Below are 17,894 nucleotides of genomic sequence, written 5' to 3'. Positions count from 1 at the left end.
TCTCCCTCCATCTTTATGTATTCATGTCCTATTTATGCACATTACTGACTTTGCTTCTTCCCCGGAGTCCTTGTGCTTTCTCGCTTCGCAGGTTTCCATGAATCGTGGTTATATCTGGACCGTGGTCGTGCCTCCTGCTGTGGCCCGGCTGACACCCACTGCTACTTCGATTATTATTATTAGTCACATTACTATTACTATATCATTATTATAATTCTACTATAGTCATTGCTGCTGTTATTATAAGTAGTCTTAATTGTTTCCTTCGTTACTCTGCTAACTACTCTGATTATATAAATCATTTATGTCATTTACATTGAATGTGTTGTAACTCTGTTATGTTGTTCATTCTGTATGCTGTATCTATTACATTTCTGTAATAGTTTTTCCTGTGCTGATGTGAGGGTTCCGGGACAGAGGATGTCGCAGATTGTAAAGCCCTCTGAGGCAAATTTGTAATTTGTGATTTTGGGCTATACAAAATAAACTGAATTGAATTGAATTACTACAATACTACTCTATGGAGGAATAATCTGTGTGTGTTTGTGTGTGTGTGTGTGTGTGTGTGTTTGTGTGTGTGTCTCCAAGCCATCAATGGACACAGAATCATCTGTTTGCATATCAACACTCCTTCCTGCTCCACCACTTGTTAGTTCATGAAAAGAAAGTAGAGGAAGTCTTGTTTTCCATCTAAGTCTCATCAACAAGGTTTCTCCAAAAACACCAGAGCAGTGCACGACCAATACTTACAGTTGTGGCTATTCATCGCACCCATAGCATTTTTTCCAATTTATTCACGGTTCTCTCCTGCAACTTGATTGGACGCTGTCTGATTTGTTCAAACAATTTGGATCAGGGGAGTTAAGTGTCTCCTCACTGAACCCACAAACATGGAGTTCTATTGTTGGTGCTAAATTAACAAGCTTGAAGGCAAACAAACAGATGAGTTTAATTGGAAATGTTACTACACCTGTCCCTTCTGAGTCTACTGTGCAGTGTAAATTAAAGTGTTAATAAAGGTTTGTCCTTTAGTCTTCTCAGCTACAATTTGTCATGTTATTTTATTGAAATTCAGTTTGTTTTTCTGAGACAGTAAAAAGCAATGATTATTACTGACAGCCAAGCTTGCAGCGGCAGATCACATTCAACACACACACACACACACACACACACACACACACACACACACACACACACACACACACACACACACACACACACACACACACACACACACACACACACACACAACAAACACAAACACCTGCCACTGGGGAATGAGTTGCTGCACGGATGGACGGATGAAGATAACCATCAGTGGAAAATAATGAAAAGGGAGATCAGTTTCATTCAAATCCTGCAAACCTCAAATTGAAATAATAGCTGGTGGCAGTTTGAATGCTGATACACACACACACACACACACACACACACACACACACACACACACACACACACACACACACACACACACACACACACACACACTGATTCAGATTTAAACCCATGCAAATGCAGTTTTCAAAAAAGACAAAACAGACACAAGCTGACACAAGTCCAGTTGTTTGGAGGGAAAAAAATCAATTCATATATGGATCCATTTTAATAAATAAAATACATTTTAAAAACAGTTTTTTTTCTCCTACAAAATGATAAAAAAAATTGAATATTTTATGTGAAAGAAATCGTCTACCAAGAGCGCATTGGATGCACCGCATGACGGTGGTCACGCAACGTGGTTTTCATTGATTAAAAATGAAATGTAACGTTAGGTCAAGCAACAAAGAATAATTCAACATCAACTGTAATGATGTCAGAAGACTCGTCTACAGAGAGACACCATGTCCTAACAGTTAGTGTTATGTTACATTGTGTAAGCACACCAAGTATCTATCAGCCAAATGCTTGCTATCAGAATGGAGATTTTAAAGAGGGGTGAGTAGTACTTTTTGTTGTCTGTACTTTTAAACAAAAAACAAAAAGTTAAATATTGTGATAATTACTGGGAATGACAAACAGTATAGCCAACAGCATTATCCCTTCAGCGAGCTGACACCTTAATAAGGTTTTTGTAGTGAAATGGTTATTGTATGGATAACTCCTCATTCCAATTCTACCAATTAGCAGTTAATTGTCCATGCAGGCATTCAAAGCGAGTCACAGCTATACATAGAAACATGTTGGCTAACAGAAGTTCAGCTCAAAAAACTACACGCTGCACGATGCTGCGTTAATAGTGGCCAGTTAGGAAGACAATCCATTCCATCCATCCATTTTCCGTAACCTGCTTATCCAGTTAAGGGTCGCAGGGGTGCTGGAGCCGATCTCAGCTGTCAATGGGCGAAGGCAGGGTTCACCCTGGACAGGTCGCCAGTCTGTCGCAGAGCTGACATATAGAGACAGACAACCATTCACACTCACATCCACACCTACGGGCAATTTAGAGTCTTCAATGCACCTTAGCTGCATGTCTTTGGACTGTGGGAGGAAGCCGGAGAACCCGGAGAGAACCCACGCTGACACGGGGGGGAACATGCAAACTCCTCACAGAAGGTTGTCCAGCCCGGGAATTGAACCCGGGCCCCTCTTGCTGTGAGGCGACAGTGCTAACTACTACACCACCGTGCAGCCCAGGAAGACAATGCCAGGGTCAAAATGCGTATGATTTGATGAAAACCACAACGACTTTTCTTTTTAATTGGCATGCTTCTGAGAAATAAAAGCCTACCAATTTAACTATATAACTAGAACTTGAAGTTGTTATTTTAGTTCAGTTTCTCTAAGTTTTAAGAAATAAATCCCACCTGTAAACAGGAACCAGAAGTTGTTGGGTTCGATGGCCTCTTGGTCTCCACGGCGACCGGTCTTCCTGTATTTGATCTTGTAGGCGGAGATGATGCCATTCTGGGCGCTTCGCGGAGGCGGCTGCCATGACACCTTGATGCTCTGAAAGACAGTGAGGACAGGAAACAATAAGTAAACCCATTGAGCTGCAAAACATCCTGCACACGGATAGATTATGAGACAATCGGCCCCTAGACAGAAAGAGACACAAAACACTTCCTTAGTGGTCGAAGTTGTTTTGCTTCCCTTTGAAGTCATTGTGCATTGTAGTAGTTTAACCTTTCTTTGTGGTCATTTTGAGTGTCTTTGTTGTTGTTTTGTGTCTCTTTATAGTTGCTTTACTTCTCTTTGTGTCATTTTGAGATGCTTTATGTGTTGAACGCCCATCAACATGAAGTCTGGTACGAACAATATATAGACATGCAGAGGGACAGATAACGAGAATTTATGATTGCCCATATCATAAATATATTTGTCCTATTTCAATATAACATTTCAAACAAAACAACAAGAAAGAATGTATTCTTTCTGTTGTTAAACCCTCATCAATTGTACAATCCAGATTATGATGTTTACAATGATACTACAGCCATGCATACGCCCAATAGGGATTTCAAATGTCGACCACCTGTTATCACAATGTGTCACGACCAGAATGCAGCATTATGTTTGAGCGTGTTTGTGTTTTTTATCACAGCAAGGTGTGAAGAGTGACTGTGAATCTGAGCAGCGTTCAGCAGAGAGGCCCGTCTCATCGTCTGTCGCTGAGCTGCTGTCTATCTGGTCACATTGAATTGTTCTAGAAAGAATGCTGTGGTAGTTTGAGTTTCACTGCTTGTTTGTGAGTGTGTCATATATATACTGTCTGTAGGTGTATCTGTGTGCATTTGTTTGTGTTTGTGTGTGTGTTGCATGAATTTTAATTGCTTTATTTGCATGTTAACAACCCACCTCTGACACACACACACACACACACACACACACACACACACACACACACACACACTCACACACACAGCAGATGTTTGCTCGGCCCCCAGTGTGCTCTGCTCTGTGAGGCAGCTGCCATCAACCATTCTGCTGATATACTCAGTGTGACCCTCTACGTGCTTGCATGTTTCTGTGTGTGTGTATGTGTGTGTGTGTATGTTAGGTGGACATTAATGAAGATTAATTAATTAGAAAAGTCTACCTCTACCTCTCTCTTTTCTGCCTCATCATGTGTTACCTCTTTTAAAGCTCCTCCTGCTAGCTGCGTAGATTTATTTCTACTACTCCTCCTCAGACTTTTCCTACAACTACTACTAATAGAAATTACAACTCAATTCCGATTAACATCAATCATCAATATAGAAATGTGGGGGCGCTGTAACAAAATCAGTTTGGTAGATGAAATAATCTGAGTCTAATCTAATCTCTGGTGCATGATTGGAGCTCCAAATTAAATAGCCACTGTAAGAATTGCAGGTCATGTGACGCCTACTCTCCCCAAAAAACTATTTTTAACAGTACAATATCAGTGTATATAAAATTAACTGCTGTTTCCCAAACATCACAAACTGCCTCACGTGACTTTGTTCTATATCTGTTATTGATCTCAGTGTCATTCATGTGCATGTCTAGTCAGCAGTTTAGCCGGGACTTTAGCAAGGACTCCTGCTCTATGGGCCCCAGAATGAGGACCTTTATAACCAATAGTAGCACTATTGAGCAATGTTTTTTTAAGAGTGGGCCCCTGTGTTGTTAGAACAGTCAGAGACAGTACAGAGAGGAGACAGCGGAGTCAGTTTCCTGTTCGATTTTACTACTGCCCCTGAAGTGTCCCTTGAGGAGACAAGCATCAGGTCCTGAGTCCATTAACTGAAGAGGGAGACGTGAACACAAATTGTGACCGATTCTTTTCCCCCGTAGTCTTCAAAGTACATTTGGACCCATTTTTCTAAAGCCATTTATGTTCGGAACGTTTTGACAATTAAATGTCATTTTTCAGACGGGCAGATCAGGAAGAAAATTTACTTTATTCTCTGTCTCTGCAACAGACTCACCAAGATCTGGCAACTTACATTGACAAACACTAGCTAACTAAGTTCAGCAATGCTAAAAATGTCTGTTAGCTGTGTAAATATCTATTGTTAGCTAGAGACGAACATAAAAACAAAATGTAAATATAATTCAATCTGCTTTCAATTATCCACACAACGTTCACAACAATTTCAAACGAGGTGCAAGGGATAGGGGGAGAGGTGCACACGCAATGACCACGCCCTCTTAGGAAACAGGAAGTGTATACTATCTAAATACATTGGTGGAGCTTGTAATGTGTCACCTTTTGTAATAGAGTATCTTTGGAAACAGTATGTCAATACAAACAAGGTCGCCCATGCACAGTTTTGATTAACATTATGCGAATGTTAATGATGTGCCAACTAAGGGGAAGAAGAAGAAGACAGCAAGCAAGCAAACATGGCTGGTTTCAAATACGTTTTGTCTAAAATTCTCTTTGCAAATGTTTCATGGGGATGGAAATTAATTTAGTCGGCCTCAAGGAAACACATTTTGTGAAAGATATTTAATGAAAACTTTAAAAACCCTCTGCAGGTCAACTTTAAAACATGCATGCCTGCCAGCCAATCAGAAACCCGTTCCTGTTGTTGTGGTATAATTTTCACAAACAGCGTGAATTGAAGTGGATCGCCATTATACACAAAACACGCACCGTTTAGAACCAGGCGGCCACTTATACACGGGCAGATTGTATCACACACATTCACACATCCCTTATTTGTGTCACATTAACACACACACACACACACACACACACACACACACACACACACACACACACACACACACACACACACACACACACACACACACACACAGAGTGATGGTGTGTGTATCACTCCATCAGCTGTGGTGTAAGTCATCGGGCCAACGAGCAGTTTAAATATTCAGCCAGTGTTACTGTGACAACAGCCACGGAGGAATTCATTAACATTTAGCTGCACCTGTTCCCTCTGCTGCTCCTCATCCTGCTAATTGATTACAGCAGAACTGATTACTGAGGGGGAGGGGGGAGATGAGAGAAGAGGAGAGGAGAGGAGAGGAGGGGCAGAAGGATGGAGGGAGAGGAAAAAGAGAGGGACAAATTGAATAAATGTGTGTGCCGGCCAAATTCCTTCATATACTCTCTCTCTCTGGCTGCACGTCACAATGCGCTTCATTAACTAATTAGCCACTTTGACAGGCCACAGTTGGATGTGAGGTCTCCATGGAAACAACACAGAAGTTAAATTCATGTTGGAACAAATCCCACAGGAACGCAAAGAGGCAAACCATCCATGAAGGAGGACAACGCCATCACCACTCCCAGAGTCTTTACTGGGAGGGAAATACTCCTAAATACAACAACCATCCATGGATTCCTTTAGTAGACTGTTACTATCAGTGACATCACTGTGAATACATATAACACCACAACTCTGCTGATGCTACTGATAGTGCTTCTACTACTGCTATTACTGCTGCTGCTACTGATACTAATGCTGATGCTGCTATTACATGTTCTACTAATGACATTACTGCTTCTACTACTGCTATTACTTCTGCTGCTGCTAACACTATTACTGCCTTAAATACTTCTATTACTGCTTCTACTACTGCAAAATATATATAACCGTCCCCCTGGCTGAAATGAGTTGTTGAGTTTCATCTCTCTCAAAGCTCTCACTGAGCTAAATGGGCTCTATGGATCAATTAAGCTGGTTTCAGATGAGCTACCTTTCCTTGTTTAAATTAAGAGGTGAAGTAGCTTCAGGCTGTGCTGTAACACTGAATCATTCCTCTGTTTTTTTCCCTCTGTTCTGAGTGAAGCAGAAAGTGTCCTTCCTGCAGCTGCTTTGTATCCACATGTAGTTGACATTGTAGAGCAGCAGGGCAAGTGAAGCCTTGTTCGCTGCCTTCAAACAGGCCGAGGGCGTCCGTCTGTTTAAATTGTCCCTCAGAGAGCACGGGGAAAAATGCCGGGAGGTCTGCGGAACGCCGATGAAGATAACACTGATGATAATGAGGGCTGATTATAACCAAATCGACAGTGATAATCACAAGAAGCAGAGACATCTGAGCGAGACTTAAGGAAGATACACTGTACAAAACAAAGTCTGTATTTTTCTTGCTATAGTAAACAACTAGTAGGTATACAATTGATCAGTATTTAGAGTAGATATCTGAGTTGTGCAATCACCACACTTTTGTCTTGCCTGAATAGCTGAGGGAGTCTTGATAACTTTCACTGTATGCAGGTAGAACAACTTTTAGACTCCAGTCCATGTTGGGTCTATTTCAGACAAAACTCCTAAGTTGCTGGCGTGTATTATTTTGAATTTAAGTACAGTCAGTGTTATCGTATTTCCAGCTGACTCTTTGTACAGTTTGTCCAATCGATGGATGAAAACACTTTGAAGGAAAAACAAAACTTTGAACTGAATCTGGAATTCATTCAGTGGTTTTCTCCTCTGTTTCTGTATGCTGAGCTGTAGTGTGAGAGCTGCATACAGAGCACCTCATCCACCCTGTGACCTCCACACTCACACAAACGCACGCACGCATGCAAGCGTACACACACACACACACACACACACACACACACACACACACACACACACACACACACACACACACACACACACACACACACACACACACACACACACACACACACACACACACATATACAGGGCCAGGTGAGTAAACACTCCCTGAATTCAATCTGTGATTGTTTGTTCATGTCCTCTGGGTGAGAGCTCCAATTGCATCGACTGTGCACGCGCATGTGTGTGTGTGCGTGTGTGCATGTGTTAATGTCCTCTGGGTAAAAGGAGCAATCACATGGAGGGCAGATTGTCTCTATTTGCTCTCCAATACAACATGCAACACCATGCTGCACCGTGTGTGTGTGTGTGTGTGTGTGTGTGTGTGTGTGTGTGTGTGTGTGTGTGTGTGTGTGTGTGTGTGTGTGTGTGTGTTATGCATAGTGGTTTGACTTATTGCAAACAATCTGTAAACAACAATTATAAAAATATAAATTTCATTATTGATAAATCAGTTCATTACTGTATACAATGCCAGCAAATTTTAATCTGCCCATAAAAAGTCTGTAGTGACAAGCAGAGGTCATGTCATGTTTTGTAGAACATTCCAAAACTCATATTTGAGACCAGGCTGCAGCCTCTGGTTCTGATGAGTGAAGCCAATGTAGAAGTTTCTTAAAACTTTCTCTCTACTGGCTATGAGGGTGAGACTCCTCTGGTTGTATAGAGGTCTATGAGAACTTGACTCTACTTCTCTCTTGATTTATTCCCTCAGTAAACATTGTAAACATGAGTTTATGGTCTCAATCTCTAGTTTCAAGTCTTCTTCAATACAGCATGATGTTCATTTAGGAAATTATGGTCCATTTAGAGTCAAATAGACCATAAAGCAGAGTATGCTTACTGTGATTGACAGGTCTCTACCCTACCAGACCTCTACATCACTCTTCCGCATTCCAAATATGGTAACTTCCATTCACTGGTTGCAAAAAGTCAAGATGGCAACGGCCAATTTGCTGAACACGAGGATTCAAAACGTCAGTCTACAAACCAATGGGTGACGTCACAACGACTAGGTCCACTTCTTTTATACAGTGTATGTTTGAGACGCTGAATTCATTCATTCAAGATTTGATTTTCTGTAGACAAATCTATGAATCAGCTTATCGTTCCAGCTCCACTCACATCTCCCCTCCGTAGGGGAAGCCTTTCTTTCTGATGTATCAGGGAAATACCTGCAAGCATACTGATTTGTGGTAAGTGTTACCATGGTTACGAAGTGATCTTGCATAAATATAAAGACCACTCAAGGGTGTAATTTCCACTGGGGATTGGGGACATGTTCCTCAGATTATTTCTGAATCCTGTGAATGTCACTTCAAGTTGATGCAAATGTTTTTTTTTTCATGGAATTCAATTTCTTTACAAGACAGCCATTTTTATGGAAAACAGGATAACCAGTTTCATCATAATGTGTTATTTGCAATCTATATACATTCAGGAAAAAGCTCTTTCTTTCCTTTGCTGGAAAACCCCCCAGAGACGGCAAGCTTCATGGGAGTTGTAGTCTTTTTTTATCTTTTTAAAATGAGGTATTCAGCAGTAGATCCTTCAGATACTAAAGGAATGATGCAAACATCTTCTCTGGAGAAAAAAGAATGTGTTCTGGGATCAAACCCGTGACTTCCTGGTCACAGGACCCTCCCTGGTCCAATCTGAGCCCGGCTGTTTATCGCTTTGACTAATTAGGAGATAAGCTCCTGATGAGGTGGGCGGAGCTTCAGGTGAAGTTGGATTGACGCTGATTAAGAGGAGAGGATGACTTGAGGGTGAAACAGAGCTGATGAGTGACAACAAACTGATGATTATTTTCTGTTTCCAAGGCTGTAATCATCCCGTTACCACGACGACTCTACTTGCCAAACATCAGAGTGAGGGAATCCGAGATGATTGACCGCAATCATCTGCTGCTGAGGGACATCATCGCAGGTGCATGACGGAGGGAGACTGAGTCCCAGAAAACATCTGTTTTTTGACGCTGTAAGCATGATGTGATGATTTCACTGAGTGTGTTTGGATCTGAAGAGGCCGACCAACTGACTGACACTAGAAAGGACCTCAGCACATTTCAACAGACAAACACACACATTGAAGTTTGTGTGAAACTTTTCAAGTTTGAACTTTCTTCTTTCCTCTGACACATTAAAGGTCTCGTCTGGCAGCTCTTCATGGATCAGAAAACTACCCTAAAATAACTACAGTGAAACTGTGTTATTTCACAATGTCAAAAATGTAATTTGATTATATCACAGTAACAAAATCCCCAGAGGATGTTCTGTCCTGTCATTACGCTCTGCCGGAATGACCAGAAATGACCTTTGAGACTAGTTTTAAATGACAGAAAATGGCTTTTATAACAGTATATTTTTTATATATTTCAAGGAACTGCTATTTCTACATTAGAGGCCTGTTAATGGAACGCGTACTATAACTCCAGATTTAGGTTTTGTGTATCTATGTGTGTGCTTGTGTGTGTTTCTTCACATTAGCATATCCATGATCTTCTCTCACAAGTCTATACATCATTTCAGAGTCCTTCAAAATTCTTGAAATTTCTGGTTGACAGTGAAAAAACACGTATATGTGAGAGTGAAAATGTGTCCGTGGGAAAAGAGAAGGACTGCATGTTGGAAGACCAGAATAAATTATGACTTGCACGGCCTCCTGTATACGGATATTAACTCAGAGTTTTCATAATGGAACCGTTTTCATCATCCTCAGAAGTCAAATGAACACTTCACACTGAGCTCAGTGGGACCCTACGCTGCTGGTTCTTATAATAAATGCCTAAATGAGTCTCCAGGTTCTCCAGAGTAACACATCTGACTCCTGCAGAGTCAGTGGGAGGTTAAATCCCTCCAACAGGAGCACTTCATAAAGCTTTTCTTACACCCGAAGAGGAGTTAATGGTTTGCAGAGTGCTGATTCTAACTCCGACGGACACAGAGACGGTAACCCCAGCTGAACTCTCTGGAGAACTCTGGGTAAAAAAAAAACACGGACTGTGAACATACTGTGAACTCTGGCTGTGTCCAACCAAGCATTCAACAACACACACACACACACACACACACACACACACACACACACACACACACACACACACACACACACACACACACACACACACACACACACACACACACACACACACACACACACACACACACTGACAGTAAAGCTCCAGTGACTGGAGGGAAGTTGAGGAAATGTCAGATTTGTCTGAAAAGTTGGTTTGACAGCAGAAACTTGACGAGTGCAGAGAGATTCACATATTCTCCTTCAGCAGTGAGCTGCAGGGAAACTGACTGAGGCTGGACCCACACACACACACCCACACACACACACACACACACACACACACACACATAGCAATTAAGCAGTGATCAGGAAGCAGCGGGAGCTCAGCACAGTTTAGAGTTCACATGCAGTTTTTTAACGATTTTCCTAAAATCTGCCGTGGAGCTCTGACGCTTAATTCTATTTAGCTTTATCAGGCAACATTACCGCAATTAGTTTCAGCACTATGGCTGTTGCTAAGAGCACTTATCTATTCAGATAACTTTCAGTAAACAATATTTTAACGTACAGTATGAACACCATTTTAACATATCCTCATACAGCTGTTAGTATATGATATTTAACGAAAAGTTATTGCTTATTTTTCATGTGTTCTCCGACCTGTCCAGCAACACCAGCGATAAGTGCGCCTGAACAAAGCTCATGTAGTATGAAACCTGATGTTAAGGCTACAAAAGGACTTGGTTAGGTTTAGGAGTAGATCGTTGGGTTAATGTGACGTTAGTTAAATATATAAGTTAAGAAACATAAGTGAGGGAAAATAAGTCAACGTCGACTTTTGGTTTCACAAAAGATGGTCTCCTGGATGAAATTACGTCGATCCTACCCGTCCTCCTCTCTCAAAGGAGTTTTAATACTACTTCACCTGACTTTCTCAGAGACTGCCCTGCATGTCATGGCTCATATGCAAATTCTGGTGCGTTACGTTTTGTAAGTATAAGTACGAACAGTGAACAACTGACCATTTATCCACTGACCACTGTTTAACAACGCATCTACTGCAGGCAGGTTCTTATTGTCAGTATCCATTCCCTGCTTTGCTGAGCTCGGTGTTTCCTTGTTTGAATGTCAATCTTCCACACTATCAGGGTGCTAAGTGTTTCTGTTACCCAGGCTCATGTTCTGGAAAATAGAGAAGAATCGGCCAGTCTAGTGTTGGATGATATGGACACGATCCCAACGACTCACACAAAGAGTGCAGGTAAACATGTCATTTTAACACAGGTATTTAGTTCACCCTCACCCACTGACCGATAGTGGCCATTGTAGTTATGACGGGAGAAAAGTAGGAAGTCAGCTGACAAAGTTTGATGAGCGTCAACGTCTGCTTAGCGAGGAGGTCGAGATGAATGGTTGGTTCAAACAATGACAGACTTTCACCCAGGAGACTGCTGTTTGTGTCCCATTTGAAACCATAAGTCAACGTTGAAATATTTTACCTTAGTATTGTTAGGTACCCTACTCGCTTAACTAATGACAGGCATTTAAGTTACGTAAAAAAACAAGATCTTTTCAAACAAACACAGGACTTTCACCCAGGAGACTATTGTTGGTATCACATGTGAGACCAGAAGTCAATGTTGACTTGACTTATTTTACCTTAGTTTTGTTATGTAACTTAAGTGTTAACTAATGACAGGCACTTGAGTTACTTAACGAACCAAAATCTTTTCTTAAACCTAACCAAGTAGTTTTCTTGCCCGAACATAGAGTTATTTTGTGTCAATTCACATCGTTAAGTTTCACTTTTTGATGTAGGAGCCGCAGTTCTGACCGTCTGATGCAGCAGAACCAGGGCTGCACAAATATTCGAAATTGTATTGAAATAGCATGAAGGCAAAATAATATATCAGGGTGTGGAGCTGGTTAGGCTGTGTGAAAAAGCAATATAACCACCTACTGCTTTAGAATGTTTGGTATTCATCTACTTTCAAATTTCCATCAGCCAACATTTTAAAAAAAGAGGAAGCCTTTTAAAGCTGGTATCATGAGACTTTAAAATGTCAAGCAGCTCCGACATCACTGATCGATCAGCCCCAACCCGAGAGCCGATCGGCAGAGAATTATCAATCACAAGCAGGAAAATAAGTGGACAGAAACTAAATGAGGTCAGCTCTCCACAGACAGTGTGAACCTCCTCTTCATGGCCATAAATTATGAGCCAACTCTGGAAACATTCATCATTTTCTCTGCTGCCGCTTTCTGAGGAGGATGAAACAACCTGATTATAAAAAGAGAAAACTTAACACCAACATCTAAAAGTTTTTTCGCAGAGCTGGCTGCTGGTGTGGGCAGTATAGACAATCGCTTGGGGTAGCAGAAAAACATAATGTGTAAATTGTCGAGGCTAGAATGCCCTTCATGCTCTTTACCCTTGCAGGTCTGTTGGAGGGGGCATGGGAGTTTGCTCATCCAGTCTACATGTGTTTTGTGGACTTGGAGAAGGCCTTCGACCATGTCCCTCGGGGAGTCCTGTGGGCCTCTACTGCGGGAATATGGGGTACCTGGTTTGTTGCTACGAGCCATTCAGTCCTTGTATGACCAAAGTGAGAGCTGTGTCGGCACAAAGTCGAGCTTGTTCCCAGTGCATGTTGGCCTCCGCCAGGGCTGCCCATTGTCACCAATCCTGTTTGTGATTTTCATGGACACGATTTACCAGTCCATCTACGTTCCAACCCTCACCTATGGTCATGAGCTTTGGGTAGTGACCGAAAGAATGAGATCGCGGATACAAGCGGCCGAAATGAGCTTCCTTCGTAGGGTGGCTGGGCTCAGCCTTAGAGATAGGGTGAGGAGCTCAGACATCCGGAGGGAGCTCGGAGTAGAGCCGCTGCTCCTTCGCGTCGAAAGGGGCCAGCTGAGGTGGTTCGGGCATCTGATCAGGATGCCTCCTGGACGCCTCCCTTTAGAGGTTTTCCGGTCACGTCCAACTGGTAAGAGGCCCCGGGGTAGACCCAGAACACACTGGAGAGATTACATATCTCGTCTGGCCTGGGAACGCCTCAGGGTTCCCCAGGAGGAGCTGGAATGTGTTGCTCGGGAAAAGGACGTCTGGAGGACCCTCCTTAGCTTGCTGCCCCCGAGACCTGGCCCCGGATAAGCGGAGGAAGATGGATGGATGAATGGATGACCAGCAGTCTCCTGGTTGAAAGTTTTGTGTTTGTATGACCCATCCCAACCTCATCCATACTTTGTAGCTCTTTAAACTACGTCACCTGACTCCTATTCCTTGTATTCGTATAGGGGATCGACTATGTAAACAGATCATAACAGCCTTCTGAACCTTCTATTAGGTGTATCAGTCCCCTTCTAACCCGTATCTATGAGGCTGATAACCTTATAACGGCCATTCAATTAGCTGATAACATTCGAAGCGGGTGCTGAATCTCTCGGGTTTCGGTCTAAATCATAAATTCCTGGACAGAATTTCAAATATCAGCTTCACATTTTTTAAGCTTTTACTGATCCCGTTCATTTGGATTGCGTATGGGATGCAGCTGATTGAAACCCAGCACTTCCTACTACTGCTGATTCAGTTTCCCATCAGCAGAACATCTTTGTCACAGTGTTTGTCACAGTGTTAGTGGAGCTTCGTCAGCAGTGCTTATCTTCAGGTAAAGGTTGGTCGACACTAGAATAGTGACACATTGGGGTGAATTGGTCAGTTGATCAGCCTACAGTTTCAACAATTGATCAAGTGAAACAACTTATTTTACCTTGCAAAGCTTTCAAGAGGAAAATTGGTACAGGATGAAAAAAAGACTAGAGATGCACATCCTGCTAGGCGATATGGATAAAACCAAACATCGCAATATTTTTAACCAAATACCTCAATATTGATATTATGGCAATGTAGGATTGACAATTGGTTAAATGTATTTATTTTTTGATAAATAATTATCAGTTATTTGGATATAATGATGATTCAACCAGAAAAAAACAACCCTGTTTTGTTGAATGTGACCCTTCAACCATCAGCTGCAGGATCATATCTGCAGCTTCTAGTTTTGTGGATGTATGGTGTTTAGCCCCTACACTAATTATTTGAATCTTCTGACCCGACATCTCAATCAAACACAAATTGATTTCCTGTGGTTTTGTATACAGTGAAGATGTTCCACACAGATTCCAAGTTAACATAGAGAGATACTTTTCCAGTACAGCAGCAGACTTTTATACTGCTGGCAAAGCTCGAAGCTCCATTTCCTCCGGATCATCAGAATAAATTCTGTGCCGTCAGCAGGAATATTACAGGGAGCTCTCTGTTTATGTAAAAGGACAGATCGCTAACTCGCATTGCTGTTCACATGTAAATGTACCCTGATAAGACCCGAATGCAGTGAAGAGACAACGATGATGGGAATGTTTTTAGAATGAAAAACATGAAGTTGTCTTCTAAAATAAACAACACAATCTGCCCTTGAAAGTGTTTCTGGGATGCAGTATATTAATATTTAAGAGAGAAAGAAGCTAATGTGATTGGCTGTTACAGTGGATTATTATTGACTATCACCCCACGGTGTATTTTGTTTGTTTGGCTGTTTTGGTTTGTTCCCATTTGTATATACTTAACATATTTATGTACTCCATGTCTCTGTGTTGTATCTACATGGCTTCTTTTCTCTATTTTCTTTTGAGCACATGACCTAACAAGTAACAAGTGGAAGTTTTCAAAGTCACTGTGGTCCCTCTAGTCATTATCAGCCCCGTTTTTTCACCCTATATTTGTACATTTTGACAAATTGGCACCACTAAATGCATGCCAAACTATCTATTCGCAGTTCCTGCAATCGACATCAGAGTCCAGAGATCTGTCACTGGATTACTTTGATACTAAAGAAAACATAAAACATGATTATTCTCAGGCATGTTCTGGGCATATAAGGGCCCTTTTTTGTGATTTGTGGATGATTTATGGATGTCTATTGCCAATGGAGGTATGACTGAATCAACAAATGGGTGCATTATGTCTGTGTGTTCATATTTGACTATGAGTTATGACTCTGAGAATGAAAATTATTTCTGACGCAAATTGCGACAATCAGGCACTGAGGGTTTAAAAATACCATAAAATCCTCCACAGCATCACAGCATCTTCTGCTGCAGACCGTGTAGATACATAGAGGTGGACAAATCAAATGGCCAAACTACATTAACTAACTTCCTGTTGTTTTCAGAACACCTCAAGCAGTCTTTTGGTTTGAATCATTTGTATATTTTACTTATGCACACCATGGCTTCTGTTGTATTTTTAAAGTGCTTTCACACCTTTACTTTGGTTCATTTGGTTCTGACCAAGACAACCAATTATACATTGTTGAATCTTAGTTCTGGTCCGGTTCCTGTAATCACTACAGGAATAAATTCATTAAAAGTTTGAAATCATGCTGAAACAGGCTGTTCTCATCCAGCATTCTTAGCTATACCTACAAGAAATAGTGCACTGTAATTCATACATTCCACAAATAATAATTGTATGTGCTATCCATGTAATCATGAACAAAGAAGTATATAGACTTGAAACACCACCACAGTTGAGGGGAGGAGGATGGGTCCAACAAACACTGCTGTTCAATCCCCGTGGGAGACGAGAAGTCAATGTTGATTTATTTGTCACATACCTTGCGTACTTCAGTCATTGCACTTTTGAAGTTATTTAAACCCAAAAGAGGATCTTTTCTAAAACCCATAAGTAGTTTTGTGGCCAAAACCTAACTGAGTTTTCTGTGTTTTTTGAAAGACCGGATGCATGTATCAAACAGAAAATTAAACTTGTTGCTGACTTTTGTAAGAAAACGCATGAAAAGATGAGGAGCAACTTTTTAAAAGATATCATACGAACCGTTGCCTGAGAAAATATAAAATAATTTCTTCAATCATTAAATCCTGTGGTTGGTTGGTTTGGTTTCACACTACAAACAAACCACATCAGAGTTCGCTTGGTAGCACACAAGATGCAACTTGCAAAAACGATCTGGGTTTGGTTGTTGGTCTGCACAGGGATTTGATTTACAGCCGAACAAAAAATGTACCTTCCTTTATTTTTGTGCTTTCTGAGCACCTGACTTAGACACATTCTAATAAACAAAAGCTTTTGGACACCTGACCCAGTTGTCCCCTGCATCAGAGGGCATTGAGGTCAGTACATTTTAAAAGGCAAGAAAAGATGGGGTGTTTGATCATGAACACATGTTGTATGGACCTCCAAGACATTTTCATTCCATTAATCACATGAAGCAGCTTGGACAGTCAACATATATGTAGATCATACATGGTTGTAGATTACATCCATCATTAAAATGAGGCCAGATCACCAGAGAGCATCTGTTGACTGATGGCAGTGTTACAGTTTGAATGTGTGTCAGAATGTGTTGGGTGGAGGGACCTGGGAAATCAGCTGGGAAATGTTAAATGGTTTATGAAGCAACAGTTGTAATAACAAGCATCAGTGCGACCCTGCAAAAAGTCTTACTTAAAATTTGTTGAAAAATGTCCCAAAATAACAAGTTTCCAGTAGATAAAGTTTCAATCTTTCACTGTTATTACCACCATGTATGGAGCGGTTTGTTGAGGGAGCTATTGTTGTTGGTGCAGTGTCCAGATGTGGACAGAAAGAGGAGGGAATAAAAGTTTGAAAACTTAAACTCACCCTGGACAGGACAACCTCTAAGGTGATGTTCTGGGGAGGAGCGCTGGGTACTGCAGAGATGAAGAAAAAAAACAGTTTTAATATTTATATCAGGTTAAGTAAAACCAGCTGCTCATGTTATCTCACCAGCAGGCTTTCATTTGTTGCTTCAGAAAATAAAGTGTCCTCATATATATATATATATATATATATATATATATAAAAATATATATATATATATATAAATATATATATAATATATAAACTACAAACTGGATACTTTCTCTTCTTCAGGTTTCTAAAAATCCTTGAGAGGAAATAGTCAGAGGAGGAAAAAACTGATCACAACTCACTGAGCTCTCAAACCAACGCTTCCAAAGACTTAGTTCTTAGTTTGTTCACTAAACACTCACCATTGACAATAACCAAAAGGCTTTAAAACCTCCTATTCCAGAAGTTAGAATGCCTCAATGAAAAACATGCTGACATTTGTAATAATGCCTATAGATAATAATACAGCTTTGGAGTGAAATCTTACTCAACATGTTGTTTGGTTCACTCCATGAGTCTAGATAATGACGGTAGTTACTCTGTAACCTTTAGTAGGGAGAAGTAAACCAGAGACCATGTGACGGCACGACAGACAAGACAAGTCCACAGAAAAATTATAAACATTGAACTATTTACATTTT

At 41.1% G+C, this 17,894-nt stretch overlaps 1 protein-coding gene across 1 annotated transcript in view; it reads right to left on the bottom strand.

Annotated features, from left to right (window-relative positions):
* The window catches only part of dcc (DCC netrin 1 receptor), a 240,727-nt gene that overhangs the window by 77,920 nt on the left and 144,913 nt on the right, over positions 1 to 17,894 (bottom strand). Inside the window, exons 12-13 of the mRNA XM_054612210.1 lie at positions 17,224 to 17,273; positions 2,805 to 2,946 (exon numbers count right to left, since the gene is read on the bottom strand). Of these exons, the coding sequence (XP_054468185.1) occupies positions 2,805 to 2,946; positions 17,224 to 17,273 (192 nt within the window). The remainder of the gene's footprint in view (positions 1 to 2,804; positions 2,947 to 17,223; positions 17,274 to 17,894) is intronic.

The sequence above is a fragment of the Anoplopoma fimbria genome, chromosome 14, assembly GCF_027596085.1.
Source record: "Anoplopoma fimbria isolate UVic2021 breed Golden Eagle Sablefish chromosome 14, Afim_UVic_2022, whole genome shotgun sequence".
NCBI lineage: Eukaryota > Metazoa > Chordata > Actinopteri > Perciformes > Anoplopomatidae > Anoplopoma > Anoplopoma fimbria.
The sequence above is the reverse complement of the archived record's forward strand: the minus strand, read 5'-3'. Positions and strand labels throughout refer to the sequence as shown.